The sequence below is a fragment of the Oncorhynchus nerka genome, linkage group LG4, assembly GCF_034236695.1.
Source record: "Oncorhynchus nerka isolate Pitt River linkage group LG4, Oner_Uvic_2.0, whole genome shotgun sequence".
NCBI classification, from domain to species: Eukaryota; Metazoa; Chordata; class Actinopteri; order Salmoniformes; family Salmonidae; genus Oncorhynchus; species Oncorhynchus nerka.
The window spans coordinates 64939325-64954987 of record NC_088399.1 but is presented as its reverse complement, the minus strand read 5'-3'; the positions used below and the strand labels follow the sequence as shown (position 1 = coordinate 64954987).

Here is a 15663-nt window from a genome sequence, read left to right as displayed (position 1 = left end):
AAATGGGTCTTCCAAATGAACAATGACCCCAAGCATACTTCCAAAGGTGTGGCAAAATGGCTTAAGGACAACAAAGTCAAGCTATTGGAGTGGCCATCACAAAACCCTGACCTCAATCCCACAGAAAATTTGTGGGCAGAACTGAAAAAGCGTGTGTGAGCAAGGAGACCTACAACCTGTGTCACGCCCTGACCATAGAGTGCTGTTTATTTTCTATGTTGGTTGGGGCGTGATAGTGACTAGGGTGGGTCATCTAGGTGATTAATGGTTTATGTTGAGCTGCTATGGTTCCCAATCAGAGACAGCTGTTTATCGTTGTCTCTGATTGGGGATCATATCTAGGTAGCCATTTTTACCATTGTGATTTGTGGGATCTTGTGGACAGTTAGTTGCCTGTGTGCACACCAGCAGCTTCACGGTTCGGTTGTGCTTTATTGTTTATGTTTGGTGAGTTTCGATTGATAAAAATTATGTGAAACTCTACGCACGCTGCGCCTTGGTCCAATTATTATAACGAACATGACAACCTGACTCAGTTACACCAGCTCTGTCAGGACGAATGGGCCAAAATTCACACAACTTATTGTGGGAAGCTTTTGGAAGGCTACCCAAAACATTTGACCCAAGTTAAACCATTTAAAGGTAATGCTACCAAATACTAATTGAGTGTATGTAAACTTCTGACCCACTGGGAATGTGATGAAAGAAATACAAGTGGAAGTAAATCATTCTCTCTATTATTATTCTGCCATTTCACATTCATAAAATCAAGTGGTGATCCTAACTAACCTAAGACAGGGGATTTTTACTAGGATTAAATAGTTACAAAACAAGTGATGGCTAATGTGACCATGTCACGGCCCACATTAGCAAGAAAGGAAGCTTTCTTCAGGACCTCCATTGAATGTTGGTTTGCAGAGCTCCTCCATAACTCTACAGAACTCCACATTACTGTTTTCCCTATTTCACCCTCACTTCAAAATCTTAATTAAACTAATCCCCCGTGAAGGAGTTAAATGCTTAATTCCCTCCATGGCTCTTAGGATGCATGTAAATGTTCTCCCAAAGGGGCTTCAGCACAGAAAATAGTATCATTTGATAAGGAAGAGGAGAAAATAATTGTATTCCTCTTGTGCATTGCTCATTCCCCTTTTGTCTGCACATGAAGTTTAAATTGATTTGAACATGTTCATATCGTACACAAGGAGACTACGTGAGAGATTTAATGTGACTCAATGTTGCAGTCATAAACAGACACATTAGTCAGTAATAAGGTCCTCAATCAGCTTTCTGAATTGCCTTAAGTCAAAAGGCACAAAAACATCAAATGTATTTTTTTTTATTTCACTTTTATTTAACCAGGTAGGCTAGTTGAGAACAAGTTCTAATTTACAACTGAGACCTGGCCAAGATAAAGCAAAGCATACAACATAGAGTTACACATTGAATAAACAAACATCCAGTCAATAATACAGTAGGAAAAAAAGTCTATACATTGTGTGCAAATGAGATAAGATAAGGGAGGTAAGGCAATAAATATGCCATAGTGGCGAAGTAATTACAATATAGCAATTAAAACACTGGAATGGTAGTTGTGCAGAAGATGAATGAGCAAGTAGAGATACTGGGGTGCAAAGGAGCAAGATAAATAAATACAGAATGGAGAAGGGGTAGTTGGATGGGCTATTTATAGATGGACTATGTACAGGTGCAGTGATCTGTGAGCTGCTCTGACAGCTGGTGCTTAAAGCTAGTGAGGGAGATGTGTCTCCAGCTTCAGTGATTTTTGCAGTTCGTTCCAGTCATTGGCAGCAGAGAACTGGAAGGAAAAGTAGCCAAAGGAGGAATTGGCATTGGGGGTGACTAGTGAGATATACCTGCTGGAGCTCGTGCTACGGGTGGGTGCTGCTATGGTGACCAGTGAGCTGTGATAAGGTGGGGCTTTACCTAGCAAAGATTTGTAGATGATCTGAAGCCAGTGGGTTTGGCAACGAGTATGAAGCGAGGGCCAGCCAACGAGAGCGTACAGGTCGCAGTAGTGGGTAGTATATGGGGCTTTGGTGACAAAATGGATGGCACTGTGATAGACTGCATCCAATTTGTTGAGTAGAGTGTTGGAGGCTATTTTATAAATGACATCGCCTTAGTCGAAGATCAGTAGTATGGTCAGTTTTACGAGGGTATGTTTGGCAGCATGAGTGAAGGATGCTTTGTTGCGAAATAGGAAGCCGATTCTAGATTTAATTTTGGATTGGAGATGCTCAATGTGAGTCTGGAAGGAGAGTTTACAGTCTAACCAGACATCTAGGTATTTGTAGTTGTCCACATATTATATGTCAGAACCGTCCAGAGTAGTGATGTTGGACGGGCGGGCAGGTGTGGGCAGCGATCGGTTGAAGAGCATGCATTTAGTTTTACTTGCATTTAAGAGCAGTTGGCCCCGGAAGGTGAGTTGTATGGCATTGAAGCTCGTCTGGAGGTTAGTTAACACAGTGTCCAAAGAAGGGCCAGAAGTATACAGAATGGTGTTGTCTGCGTAGTGGTAGATCAGAGAATCACCAGCAGCAAGAGCGACATCATTGATGTGTACAGAGAAGAGAGTCAGCCCAAGAATTTAACCCTGTCGCACCCCCATAGAGACTGCCAGAGGTCCGGACAACAGCCCCTCCGATTTGACACATTGAACTCTATCAGAGAAGTAGTTGGTGAACCAGGCGAGGCAGTCTTTTGAGAAACCAAGGCTATTGAGTCTGCCGATAAGAATGTGGTGATTGACAGAGTCGAAAGCCTTGGCCAGGTCGATGAGCACGGCTGCACAGTATTGTCTCTTATCAATGGAGGTTATGATATCGTTTAGGACCTTGAGCGTGGCTGAGGTGCACCCATGACCAGCTCTGAAACCAGATTGCATAGCGGAGAAGGTATGGTGGGATTCGATTTCCCCTGGATACATTATAATCCATCAGTAAAAGGAGTGTTGTGTTTTCACTGTAGCCAAGGGTTTTCAAGCCAGCCATCTTTTGGCCAAAGAGCAGATGCTGCCTTCATTAGTGCACGATTTAGGAACTGGAGAAAAGCCATTGTAAAATTCACAGCACATCAAAACTGCCAAACCCACCACCACTTTGTAACTGTAACAGCACACCAGCTAAATCTATTAAGTGCCAAGTTATCCAGCACGTGGGGTAAACAGCAGAAATGACGAAAGCTACCAAACACTGTATGAGAAAGCAACAACATTGATTGACTCCATTGAATACATTGAGACACACTCAAGACGATTTGCTGGCAAAGCAGTGGATCACTATCGGGGAAAAAACTTAGGCTGAAGATTGAGGCGAGTGCAGACTAGATTTCAGCTTGCTACGAGTAACCTTAACTTGTATCCCTCTCAAACTTAATTAAATGTAACATAACTTGGCTTGTAGTAAACACAATAGAGAACAACGCTTAGTTGACCGTTAATTTGATCTGAAACTTTGAGAAATGGAAGAAAAAAATGTGCGAAAGAGCAAAGGGAGGAGAAGGCAGTTGCTAGCTGAGCACTCATACATTGGAGAAAAACCACAACCTGACTCCTCAGGAGAAGAAATGGAGGATTCTGGACATTCGGTTGATTCTGAAAATCCAGACAATTGTCCTGCACTCAAAAAGACACAGAAAGAATTGTCTTTGCGCGAACTACAGGTCAACATAATCGATGCTGTCTCTGCAAAAATAAACGAAAGAGCCGATGGTCTGGAGAAAATGATACGCGAAAACACATAAAAAATAGTTGACCTCGAGACCTCTGAATCATGCATACAAGAGTATCGAAGAGCTTAAACTTGCAAACACTGCTACTTCTGAGAAATGCACTGCACAGGAGAAGACCATCGCAGACATGCAAGAGCGTTTATCGGAAGCAAAGCAATACCGGAGAATGTGGGGGCTATGGCTTTATAGTGTCTCTGAGGACCAGGATGAGAATGTGAAGGGCTTAGTAAGAGACATCTGTAACCATGTGGCACCGGACTTCCCCGATGGATATATGGATATGGCTGTTTATATCGCTCATCGTATTGGGAAGAAACAAGATCAGCCACTCGATCATCATTCAGTTTGCTTTTCGGACAGCGAGAGATGCAGTTTGGAAGAAAGCAAAGGAAAGCGCCTTTGTGAAAGAGAGAGAATTTCGATTCGGTGAGGACTTGACTGCAGCAGCAAAGGCAAAATTGTGGCCTCTTGTACAACAGGCCCGAAATCAAGGAAAGGGTGGATACTACAGGGGAATCAGAGCCTTTTTCAACGATGGAAAATTAACACGACCAGGGTGATTTGTTCTGTCGGTAGGTTTACAAGGTACCTCCTTCCCCACTGCAAACTGAGCGTTCTAGTTTTGAATTATGGTGTTACTGTTTACAAGTTAAGACTTCTGTTAATACATATATGAAGCAACTTTTTATAGAGAGGGTAGAGTTGAGATTGCATAGGATTTTGCTTTCTATTCTATAGATACGGACTTGACGTTTATGTCAATCAATGCCAGGGGGATACGAAACCTGTTGAAGAGAGAAGTTTTTTTTTTTTTGTAAGGACTGCAACGCAGATCTTGTATTCGTTAAAGAAACACATTCATGCAAAGAGGACTATAATTATTGGAAAAATCAGTGGGGCAAGGTCATTGTTTTGGCCCACGGGACTAATCATTCAGCTGGGGTTGCAATTTTAGCACACAATTTCAAATGGACATGTTTTGTTTTCTCAAGTGGACTCCAATGGACATTGGCTAGTAGCGGTCATCAACCACATGGACAGATTATTTGTGTTGTGTAATGTATATGGATACTGTTCTAGTCCTCCAAATAACTTACTTCTAGAGAAAATTGAAGAAATTCTTAAAAGTCTTGTGAGAACATATCTATCCAGTCAGATTATAGTTGGTGGAGATTTTAATATGGTTTATTCTAATAGAACTGATATATTCCCCCATAGGCCTAAAATTGGTGTGAACAAGTTGGTGAATTTCTGCCAAAGCTTGGACTTAATTGACAAATGGAGAGTTAAAAACCTTGGAGAGAAACAATACACATGGAGTAATAGAGATCATTCTTTACAATGAAGAATTGATTTGTGGGTGATAACCTCTAGTCTTGAGCCCAACACTGTAGAGGTAAAAAATACTGCCTGCAGACCTGACAGATCATAAAGTCATATAGTTGACTGTAAGATTGTGCAGTAATGACGGTAGCTACATCTAATGCAGAATATGGGAAATATTGGGAATTGCTGAAATGTAAAATCCGCTCAGCCTGTATTAATTATGGAAAACGGCTTGCTTTTTGTGAGGTAGCTGAAATCTCTAAGACAATTGCGGATATCACAGAGATTGAGCATCTTGATCTTAATGAGAAAGCTAAATTGAATGATTTACAGAATCAACTAGATACATTGCGTGAGGAAAAGACTAGAGGAGCTTTCATAAGATCCAGAAAACAATGGCCTGAAAATGCGAAAAGAACAGTAGATACTTTTTTATATTTGGAAAAGAGGAGAGGGGAACTCAACACACTTCGGAAATGTAAGATTAATGGGATTACCACTGAGGATAGAGAATTGTTATCAGACTTTACCACTAAGTTCTATGAGAATCTTTACTCCTTAGATAACAATTTGAGTGACTCTAAGGATCACCTTGATTCTATAGAGAATGTTCATTCGGTTCGTGAAGAATTCAATCGGTCTTGTTGTCAAGATTTATCCATTATGGACATCCATTATGGTGGTTGCTCAGTTAAAAAATAACAAATCTCCAGGTTGTGATGGATTAACCTCTGAATTTTACAAAACCTTCTCTGAAGAAATAGCACAATTTTGACTTGAAACCTTTAAGGAGGCGATAAAGAAGGGAGAACTACCTGCCTCTCTGAAGCAAGGGGTTATAAGGGGTTATTACTCTTATACCTGAACCACACAAGGATCTCTTAAATATTGATAATTGGCATCCAATCACACTCCTAAATAACGACTACAAAATTATAGACTTAATCTTTGCAAAAAGGTTCAAGTCTTGCTTGAATGATCTCATTGACATTCATCAATCAGGGTTTATGAAAGGGCGCCATATATCTAATCATCTGAGGCTGGTGTTAGACTTCGTTGAGTATTGTGATTTATTGGATGACTTCCCTGTTATCCTATTTTTGGAAATTTCAGAAAGCATTTGATACAGTAAGTCACAATTTAATCTTTGATTGTCTTAAGCATTTGAAATTTGGTTGTTTTTTTGTTGATGCTATTAGAACTCTCTATAATGGTGGAAATTGCTGTATCAAACTCTGTCATGGAACATCCTCAAGGTTTAACATTTACAAAGGAATACGACAAGGTTGTCCAATTTCAACTTTAAAAAAAATGTTGTTAGTATCTCAAATGTTATGCTCATTAGTTCATAAAAGTCCATTTGAAGGCATTACATTCCAGGCCAGAGAGATCAAGATATCCCAACTGGCAGATGATACCTCACCTTTTTTGAAAAAATGTTTCACAAGCTAGATTAGCATTGGATATCATGAAGCAGTTCTCCAAAATCTCAGGTTCGGCATTACATCTTTCCAAATGTGAGATGTTTGTTTTGAAAGGAGCTGTCAATCCAGCAGATTGTAACATCTCTGAAGAAGACAGTATAACCTACCTCGGTGTAAAGATCACCAAAAATCATAAGGCTGTGAATGATCTTAATTTGAACGCTGTAACTGAATCTGTCAATAAAAATGATCCTCATGGTTAGGGTTGGATTTAAGTCTTCAACGAAGGGTGCTTTTATCCAAAGCTGAGGGGCTATGTTATGCATGCTATCTTTTTTCATCTATTGACATTCCCAAATCCACTTGCTGTACCTTAGATAGGCTTTTGTACAACTTCATATGGAAAAACAAGCTCGAGACCCACCCCGCCCTATGCAACTGGGTCCTGGTGGTGAGGGTAGGAAGCAACATATCCACCCCGCTAATCCTCACTACTGCGACATCAACAAAACAAAGGAGATGATCGTGGACTTCAGGAAACAGCAGAGGGAGCACCCCCCTATCCACATCGACGGGACAGTAGTGGAGATGGTGGAAAGTTTTATGTTCCTCGGCGTACACATCACGGACAAACTGAAATGGTCCACACAGACAGTGTGGTGAAGAAGGCGCAACAGCTCCTCTTCAACCTCAGGAGGCTGAAGAAATTTGGCATGTCACCAAAAACACACAAACTTTTACAGATGCACAATTGAGAGCATCCTGTTGGGCTGTATCACCGCCTGGTACGGCAACTGCTCCGCACACAACCGTAATGCTCACCAGAGGGTAGTGAGGTCTGCTCAATGCATCACCGGGGGGCAAAATACCTGCCCTCCAGGACACCTACACCACCCGATGTCACAGGAAGGCCAAAAAGATCATCCAGAAGGTGAGGTCAGTACAGGTGCATCAAAGCAAGGACTGAGAGACTGAAAAACAGCTTCTATCTCAAGGCCATCAGACTGTTAAGCAGCCATCACTAACATTGAGTGGCCGCTACCAACATATTGACTCAAATCTCTAGCCACTTAAATAATAAAAAATTTGATTTAATAAATGTATCACTGGTCACTTAAACAATGCCACTTTATATAATGTTTACATACCCTACATTACTCATCTCATATGTATATGCTGTACTATACCATCTACTGCATCTTGCCAAAGCCGCACGGCCATCGCTCATCCATATATTTACATGTACATATTCTTATTCATTCCTTTACACTTGTGTGTTTATAAGGTAGTTGTTTTGAAATTGTTAGATTACTTTTAAAATATTACTGCACGGTCGGAACTAGAAGCACAAGCATTTCGCTACACTCGCATTAACATCTGCTAAGCATGTGTTTGTGACCAATAAAATGTGCTTTGATTTGATATGATGTAAAATTAGTTTGAGATTGACAGATAATGTTTAAATGCAAAATACTTTATTTTGTGTTTGGGATCCTCAGCTCAGTTTGGGACCCTTAATCCAGGCTGGACAGGAGGAAGTCAACCGGCATTTCTAGATTCTCCATCACCTGCCACGAGAGCCTCTGTGGGCTTTCATAGATGGACTCATCGAGGTTGAAGATGGAGTCCAACCACGCCTTCATCTGATCCTGACGACAATAGACACATCATCAGCAAATAGTTAATGACCAACTACAAAGATAAGGATGACAAACCATCACACACAGTTCGAGAGCGAGAGAGAGAGGAAGGGAGAATAAATAAATAAATATGCACCTTAATGAGGAGGTAGAAGTTCCCAGCAGACTCTGTCCAGGCTCCTCCAGGAGGGCGAATCCTCATCATCACTTCCATGAGCAGATAAAAGAAGCTACCAGGCCTCTGGAGTAGGAACAGGGGACATGAGTGAGTGTCTACAGACCTGGTATGGCTACAGTGTGGATAGGGTAGATAAACAACAGGATGTTTACATTATTAGGGTCACTTACAGATGTTGGAAGAGATGTTTTTCCTTCAAGAAGGCTCAGTAGAACAAATTCATAAAATACATCCGTGAAATTGATGTGGTTGATCTGAAGTCAAACAAATAAGATAATTACATCTTTTTCATTGACAAGCACTTTAGAAAGTCTCATTGAGTAGATGTTGGATGAGCAGACGGTGCCTGCAGCTAACGCTCAAGCTTGCATGTAAACCTACTCCTACAAGAGCCATCTCCAGCTCTAGTTGCTCCCTGTTTGCTGGCTCATTAATGAAGTTCACCAGGATGTCGTAGGCCTGCTGAAACTGCCTCACATCCTCAAAACAAAACAATCATAAAATTCCTTAGAACTTGGATCATAAACTCAAAGATTCAGGTCTGTAATTCAGAGGGCCTCTGATTGTTTGGCTTGTAAGACTGGAACTTTTCAACTAAACCTTATGAATCACTATTGCCTAAATGTAAGCCACTGGGCAAAGACTGGTTGAATCAACTTTGTTTCCTTGTCATTTCAACAACAACAATGTAATGTGATGATGTTGAATCAACATGGAAAATTGATTGGAATTGAAAAAAGTTATCAACGTATTTTTTCACCAAACTTTTAACCTAAGTCCAATGACATGGTAGATTTTTTTGATTGAATTCATATTAGTTGACAACTCAACCAAATGTAACTAAAAACGACACGCTGAAATGATGTCTGTGCCCAGTGGGAACTATATATCTGGTCTGATGAATGTTGTACAATTATTTGAATGGTTACCTGCTGGTTGAGCTCGGACAGTCCACTCAACACCATCCTCCCAGCGTGGGTGAGGTAATTAAGGGAGGTACTGTCTGAGGATGTCAGAGCCTGTTAGAACAAGACAGTACATTTAGAAATGGTACAGAAATGTACATCAAATTAAATTCAAAAGGTGGTAAATTCACACTTTCTCACCTCCATAGCACGTCGGATACCGGCCAGCCTCAGAGAGAAGTTGCTTGTCCCTTGGTTTCCAAAGTAACTCCTGTAAATAGAAATGTTTAGTAGCAAATGTGCAACATAAAGCATACATTAATGCCATGAGATTAAGATATCCTTTTATGTTAGCCTATGTTACAACTGCAGGATTTATAAAAACCATACCAATATAAGATCTTAATTTGATCACTTGTTTGTTGCTGAGACACTTGTAGTGTATATTAGTTTTAAAAAGGCTTTTAAAGTTTGTAATTACAGACTTGATTTGCCCTAACGAAAAATCTATCAACCCCTACAAAAATGTAAATTATAATCCACATAATAACAAATATTTCCTATGCCAAAAGTGTGCAAAGCTGTTGTCAAGGCAAAGGGTGACTATTTGAAGAATCTCAAACATAAAATATATTTTGATTCCATGTGTTCTTTCATAGTTTTGATGTCTTCGCTATTATTCTACAACGTAGAAAAGAGTAAAAATAAAGAAAACCCTTGAATCAGTAGGTGTTTGAAAACTTTTGAACGGTAGTGTATATAAAGTGTTTCAACTCTATATCTGAAATGCTAATGGTGTCTTCTTTTTTTAAGACTATATCCATGTGTGTCCGATGTACACTTTTGTTTCAAGGTAGATTTGTTTAAGACTACTAAGAAACACTGTGTGTGACTGTCACACCCTGACCATAGAGAGCCTTTTTATTCTCTTTTTTGGTTAGGTTGGGGTGTGACTAGGGTGGGTAATCTGTTTTTTTTTCTTTCTATGTTGGCCTGGTATGGTTCCCTATCAGAGGCAGCTGTTTATTGTTGTCTCTGAATGGGAATCATATTTAGGCAGCCATTTCCCCTCTGTGTTTTGTGGGATCTTGTTTTTGTGTTGTTGCCTTTGAGCACTCCAGATCATAATGTTTTGTTTATTGTTTTTGTGCGGTTCACTTCAAATAAAAGATGTCGAACCGATTTCACGCTGCGCTTTGGTCCAAGTGTTCTTATGACGATCCTGACAGTGATCCTGATTTAGCCCACTGCAGTAAAAGGTTATTAAGGTCCTACGTCTGTATAACTACAATATAGGGGCAGATTATTTCAAAGCAAGTGTTTTTACTATAGATGAACACATGAAAGCAAACTCACCACAGCTGGGGCACATCTGCAACATTATGTTGCTCCTCCACAAACTCCTAAAACAGACATCACATTAACATCAACTCTGGGCTCCCAAGGTAAGTCAGTTAAGAATTTGTTCCTAGATAAGTAAATAAAATAAATATTAAACTGCATTTCACCTGCAACTGAAGAGGACAAAACATCATAACAATACTTTCATCCTGACCTAAAAACTTGACAAACCTGTTGAAACCAAAACACTGTGCTTGGAACACAATGACACTGAGACACATACCTGTACACACAAGTACAAATGTCAGGAAAACAAATAAAAAGGGTTATTGACTGTAGAAAGAGTTTTACCTGAGGAGTGCTGTCAGGGGTCTGGTCCTGGGTGAAGTGGTAAGGTGGAGGGGAAGGGAACGGGGGAGGCGGAGGGGGAGGTGGAGAATCCTGGGGGAACTGCTGAGAGGAGCCAGAGGACGGCTCAAGAGGGGTGGTGATAATGTCAGAGGTAGAGAACTGATACGTCATCATGTCATCCCCCCTCTCCTGGAACCCCTCCACTGTGGTGGAGATATCCACCTGCTGTTTAACAAACAACACCGTCAGCCCAACCACAATGTTGAAAACCCCTCAACCAAACACTGAAATAAATCCCTCCACAGAGAAACAACGAGGCATACCTGGGCGTCCTCATAATAGGTGAACTCTGACCTCCTCTTGACGAGGCAAGACCTGAGTCCATGGATCCTTCTACCAAGGAACTAAAAATGAGGATAGAAATTTAAATGTATCATTTCATTTTGTCAACATTTATTTAAATAGGTAAATGGATATTTGCCACTTTCCATTTTCTTTTATGAGTGTTTGACTGTACCTTAATACCAGTCACCTCCTTGTTGGTGAGGACCACCTGGACATTACCCTTTCAAAGAGACACATGGAAAAATTACATTTCATTCAGGAAATATAAGTATCCCTATATTTTGTGCATCATTTGACACAAAACAGGTGCATTTGTGATGAAAGATCAGTTGAGAATCTCTCACCCATGGGTCCAGGATTTTTTCCTGAATGACTCTGCTCCACCACAGCTGTTTCTCCACTCCCCTCACAATGCACAGGTGATGCATGTCCTCTTCGTTTTGCTATAAGGAAAAACAGCTTCAGTCTGCACACCTCTCTATATTTTAGCTGTAGATTTCTATATCATTTGGCAGGTGATCACCACTGGCAGTGATATAGAGCCCACATGATGTTCATACAACAACTTTCCTCTAGGTTTCAATTAGGACCAGACATACAAAAGAAACCCCAGAGACAAATGAGAGTTAAAACACACAGGTGTGTTCATAAATGTTAAGAATATGTCTGAAGTACCTGCACTCGTCCATAACGGATTATCCAGGTATGGAAATGAAACGAACCCCAGTTCCCAACCAGCTGCATCTTCTCAAAGGGAAAACCAGAGTCTTCACTATTTGGCTGCAAAACAAAGACATCCCCTAATTGTAGAGCTTTCTCTGTGATTATTAATAAACAGACCAAGGGATTAAATCCAGACAGGGCTGCTGCCCAACCTCCTCATCCATATACTAAGGAACAAGACAGGATCAATTTATGAGTCAGTTTGAATGATAGACTGGTAGCCTATAGGAGTGACCGACTGGTATATGGAGGATCTCAAAAGGAGGCCACTGCATTATAGATGCTAAAAGATTTGGCAGTTGAACTACACAGGTCTGTGTTCTAAGGTTGAGGAAACATCTGAGGTACCTGCATATGAATGGCTGCCTGTTCAGTTTGAGAAGACAGTTCCTCCCACACCAACCTCCCCACAGGAGTGAAACAGATGAAAATAGGCTGCTCCATCATGAAAATCTGTGAGAAAATGAGGGAAAGGACAACAAAGTATTTCACGACCATAGTGGATACTGAAGGTAATCATGCCTATTAGAAAAGATGATCTTTGTCCAATAATCTGCATGGTTACCTGTGTGTTTAACACTGCCAGCTCTCTCACTATCATCCTCCCAGCAAAGGTAAGGTAATAAGTCAGCTGCAGTTGTAAAAAATATGGAATATGTTTACAGAAATGAATTCCCATATTGTTCTTCAGAAAACGTCATGTGCGTGTTTAAGTTACATAAACCAGTCTATAGACCAGAGTGAAGACAAGAGAGTATCAGTACTGTTGGACTTACAGAGCTGGGAACCCACAGAGGTCCAGACCAAGGGACTAAAGCCAGACAGGGCTGCTGCCCAACCTCCTCATCCACAAACTAAGGAATAAATCAGGATCCATTTTCAAGTCAGTAAAATTTACAGTTTGAATGTCAGATTGTTATTGAACCAGTCCTGATAATGAAGCAGTATTGTTGTAGCCTGGGTGCCAAGCGGTTTCAGCTCTCTGACAACTCCTTATGGGATTGTCATGCAAATATCATTTTGCCACGATGGAATTGGCAAGAGAGCAAAAACCGACCGGTACCCAGACTATTGATAGGCCTACAGTATTCTTACCTGAACAAGGACTGGGTCCTCCTGGTCCAGGGTGAGATCATGATCTTAATGAATAAACAATAAAGGATTATTTTCTCTAAGTTGAAGAAATACTACAAGACACCAAACATCTGTCCATGTAGTTAGGCTGATCTTATAATTGAGTTGTGTTTATATTGTATGATATCACATTGTATTTATGTGTCTGCATAATGTACCAATATCTTCAATTAAACCTAAAGAACAGGTTTGGTTTCAGAGGAGCATGTTCGTTTGTTGTTGTTAATAGTGGAATTACTAGCCATCATCATGTCATCAAATCAGTCCTAAATGGCACCCTATTCCCTATTTATAGCACTACTATTAACCAGAGCCTTTTGACCATATTACTATGGGCCCTGGTAAAAAAAAAAAATTGGGAATAGGGTATAGGGTGCCATTTTAGACCAGGCCTGAATATAGTTTCAGTCCGGACTATATACAGCATGTCAAAAAGTAAGGAGGACCACGGAACTCTTCATATCATTCATTAAAATGCCTTCATTTGTATGTCATGTTCAAGGGAAACAATGTTTAAAAACTTTCCATTGAACATTCCATACAAATAAAGGCATTTTAATTAATTTTATGAAGAGTGCCTTGGTCCTCCTTTCTTTTAGACGGCCAATTTACCCCTTTTACCAAAGAGCACATTCTGTCTACCAAAAGCTACTATTGTGTACCTTAGCAGCGCTTCCCTTCCTCCTCTTTTTCTACATGTATATACATACAGTCAGTATTGCTATTTAGACATTGTAAAATATGTAAATGTACCCTCTTCAACCGTGACAACACGGTCCACGATCTCCAAGGTGGCCGGTTCATCCTCACCGACGCCGTAATATTTGTTATAAAAGTAGACTGCCGAACCCGTCCCGATCACCAGGCCAGCTGCACACAGAAGCGGCCGCTCGCGGAGCAATCTCAGCGTGGTCGCTTTCAAAAAACTACTGAACGTAGACCTACTCATTATCGTCCTTCATGCTGCAGTGTTTTGACCGAGTTCAAGACCATATGACACTTTCTTAGAATTAAAGGGTTTTATAGAGAACCATTAATACGTCAAATTATTCCATTCGGAATGGTTGGCAATGTCACAATGGGAGGAACATGTTTACCAAACTGATTAAAAAACACTCAACAGTTACATCAATTAAATTGCATTTTGGGGATGATTTGGGAGTTTATAAAATTGTGAACCATGGTTTAGAGAGCAGTGGGATTAGAGCAGTTTAGCAAATACATATGTCTCTAACACGGAGTAGAAAAAGGGGCTGCGCAACAATACATAATGCGCTCTCCATGGTTCTGAAAAGGAACGTTCTTTCTTGCATTCATCATCTCCCTGTTCAAGGTCGAGCCCACTCACTGAACCACTCTCACTTTCACATTCGATGTGTCAAAGCATTCAACTTCCACGCGTGGGACTAAAATATAATTCAAATTAAGATCCTAAATCTGTATCAAAACATCCTGTGTAGAGGGGTGGGGGATTGTGGCAGATATCACAGGTAATCAGCCTTTGTAGATCTGAATATGAAGAAGAGACAGTTGAAAGGGGATGAGCCGAAAATATGGACTTGTGGAACTGTCCATGACCAAATTAGGTGCAAAAAAAAGACATTTAGAGGCTGAGTCATTGTGTAAAAGCCAAGTTTACACATTTGGGGCTTATCCAAACATTGACAATGCAACTGGGTGTCCATAGGCATGATCTCACCCAAGGTAATAGATACAGTTTGTATAGCATACTAAGTTTCCTTCTTGAGACCTGAAGTATGGTCTACCCATGTGCTATTGCCTAAACCTATGCCTCATCCAGTCACTTGTTGAAAATCATTAAGCATCAGCCAATCAAGGCAGCCAACCATCTCCCATGTCCATGTCTAGCACAGTCCAAGAATAATTGACTGCTTGTTGTTTTTGGCATTACTTCACATTTAATTGTCAAGTATATTTTGTGTAAGATTTGATTCCTACTTCAAAATCTTTGAAACAAGTTTCTCCAGAAGGATGCCAACACAAGGTCATGTTGCAAATTGAAATTGTCAGCCTTCGTGTTTGAGCTTCTCAGACAGCTAACTATTAGCTCTGTCAGCTTTAGCTTACATTGACCCACCAGGAAATTTGACCTTCACTGTTTGAAGGAGTTGTAGCGGTATTTATTAGAGAGGGGTAAAGAAAGATTTTGTTCGGGCGCCAGGCAGGTATTAACCATGCTGAAAGGAAAAGAGTAGAATAGAGAGAGTACCACTACCAGACCCACACACATCAGCAGAAGAGACTGCCTAGAGTGTAGCCTGTTTACCAGATAGCCAGTGGAGAGAAAAGAGAATAGACACCATATAAAACCCACATCACAGCACAGGGGTAACCCAAACAAGAATACCTCATACAATAATACTAATACTAATAATGGCAGAGCAATTCAACAGCAACTTCATACAAGAACGAACCCAGTCATCAACATAGGATTTGCAATAATCTGTATTATTTTCTAGTGGATGAGTGCAGAGGGTATGAATGTGGGGGGTGTTCATCAACACAACAAAGGCCTTAAA

At 40.5% G+C, this 15663-nt stretch overlaps 1 protein-coding gene across 1 annotated transcript; it reads right to left on the bottom strand.

The window, feature by feature from the left end:
* Nucleotides 1-7994: 7994 nt before the first annotated feature.
* On the bottom strand, nucleotides 7995-12159 carry LOC115129012 (uncharacterized). Its single transcript, XM_029659152.2, has 11 exons — nucleotides 11942-12159; nucleotides 11611-11709; nucleotides 11439-11486; nucleotides 11245-11325; nucleotides 10922-11146; nucleotides 10586-10632; nucleotides 9431-9500; nucleotides 9254-9343; nucleotides 8495-8578; nucleotides 8283-8387; nucleotides 7995-8155 (listed from the first exon to the last, which is right to left on the bottom strand). Exons 1-11 carry the CDS (start codon nucleotides 12008-12010, stop codon nucleotides 8021-8023), a joined length of 1053 nt encoding a protein of 350 aa, XP_029515012.2. The 5' UTR covers nucleotides 12011-12159; the 3' UTR covers nucleotides 7995-8020.
* Nucleotides 12160-15663: the final 3504 nt, after the last annotated feature.

Bases quoted from the DNA above. Each gene is read 5' to 3' on its own strand.
- LOC115129012 (XM_029659152.2), bottom strand. From the start codon at position 12,010: ATGCAGCTGGTTGGGAACTGGGGTTCGTTTCATTTCCATACCTGGATA. The intron at 10,633-10,921 runs GTAAAACTCTTT...TGTCTGTTTTAG, and splicing joins CCCCTGACAGCACTCCTCAG to GAGTTTGTGGAGGAGCAACA. The intron at 9,501-10,585 runs GTGAGTTTGCTT...TTCTATTTACAG, and splicing joins GCAGATGTGCCCCAGCTGTG to GAGTTACTTTGGAAACCAAG.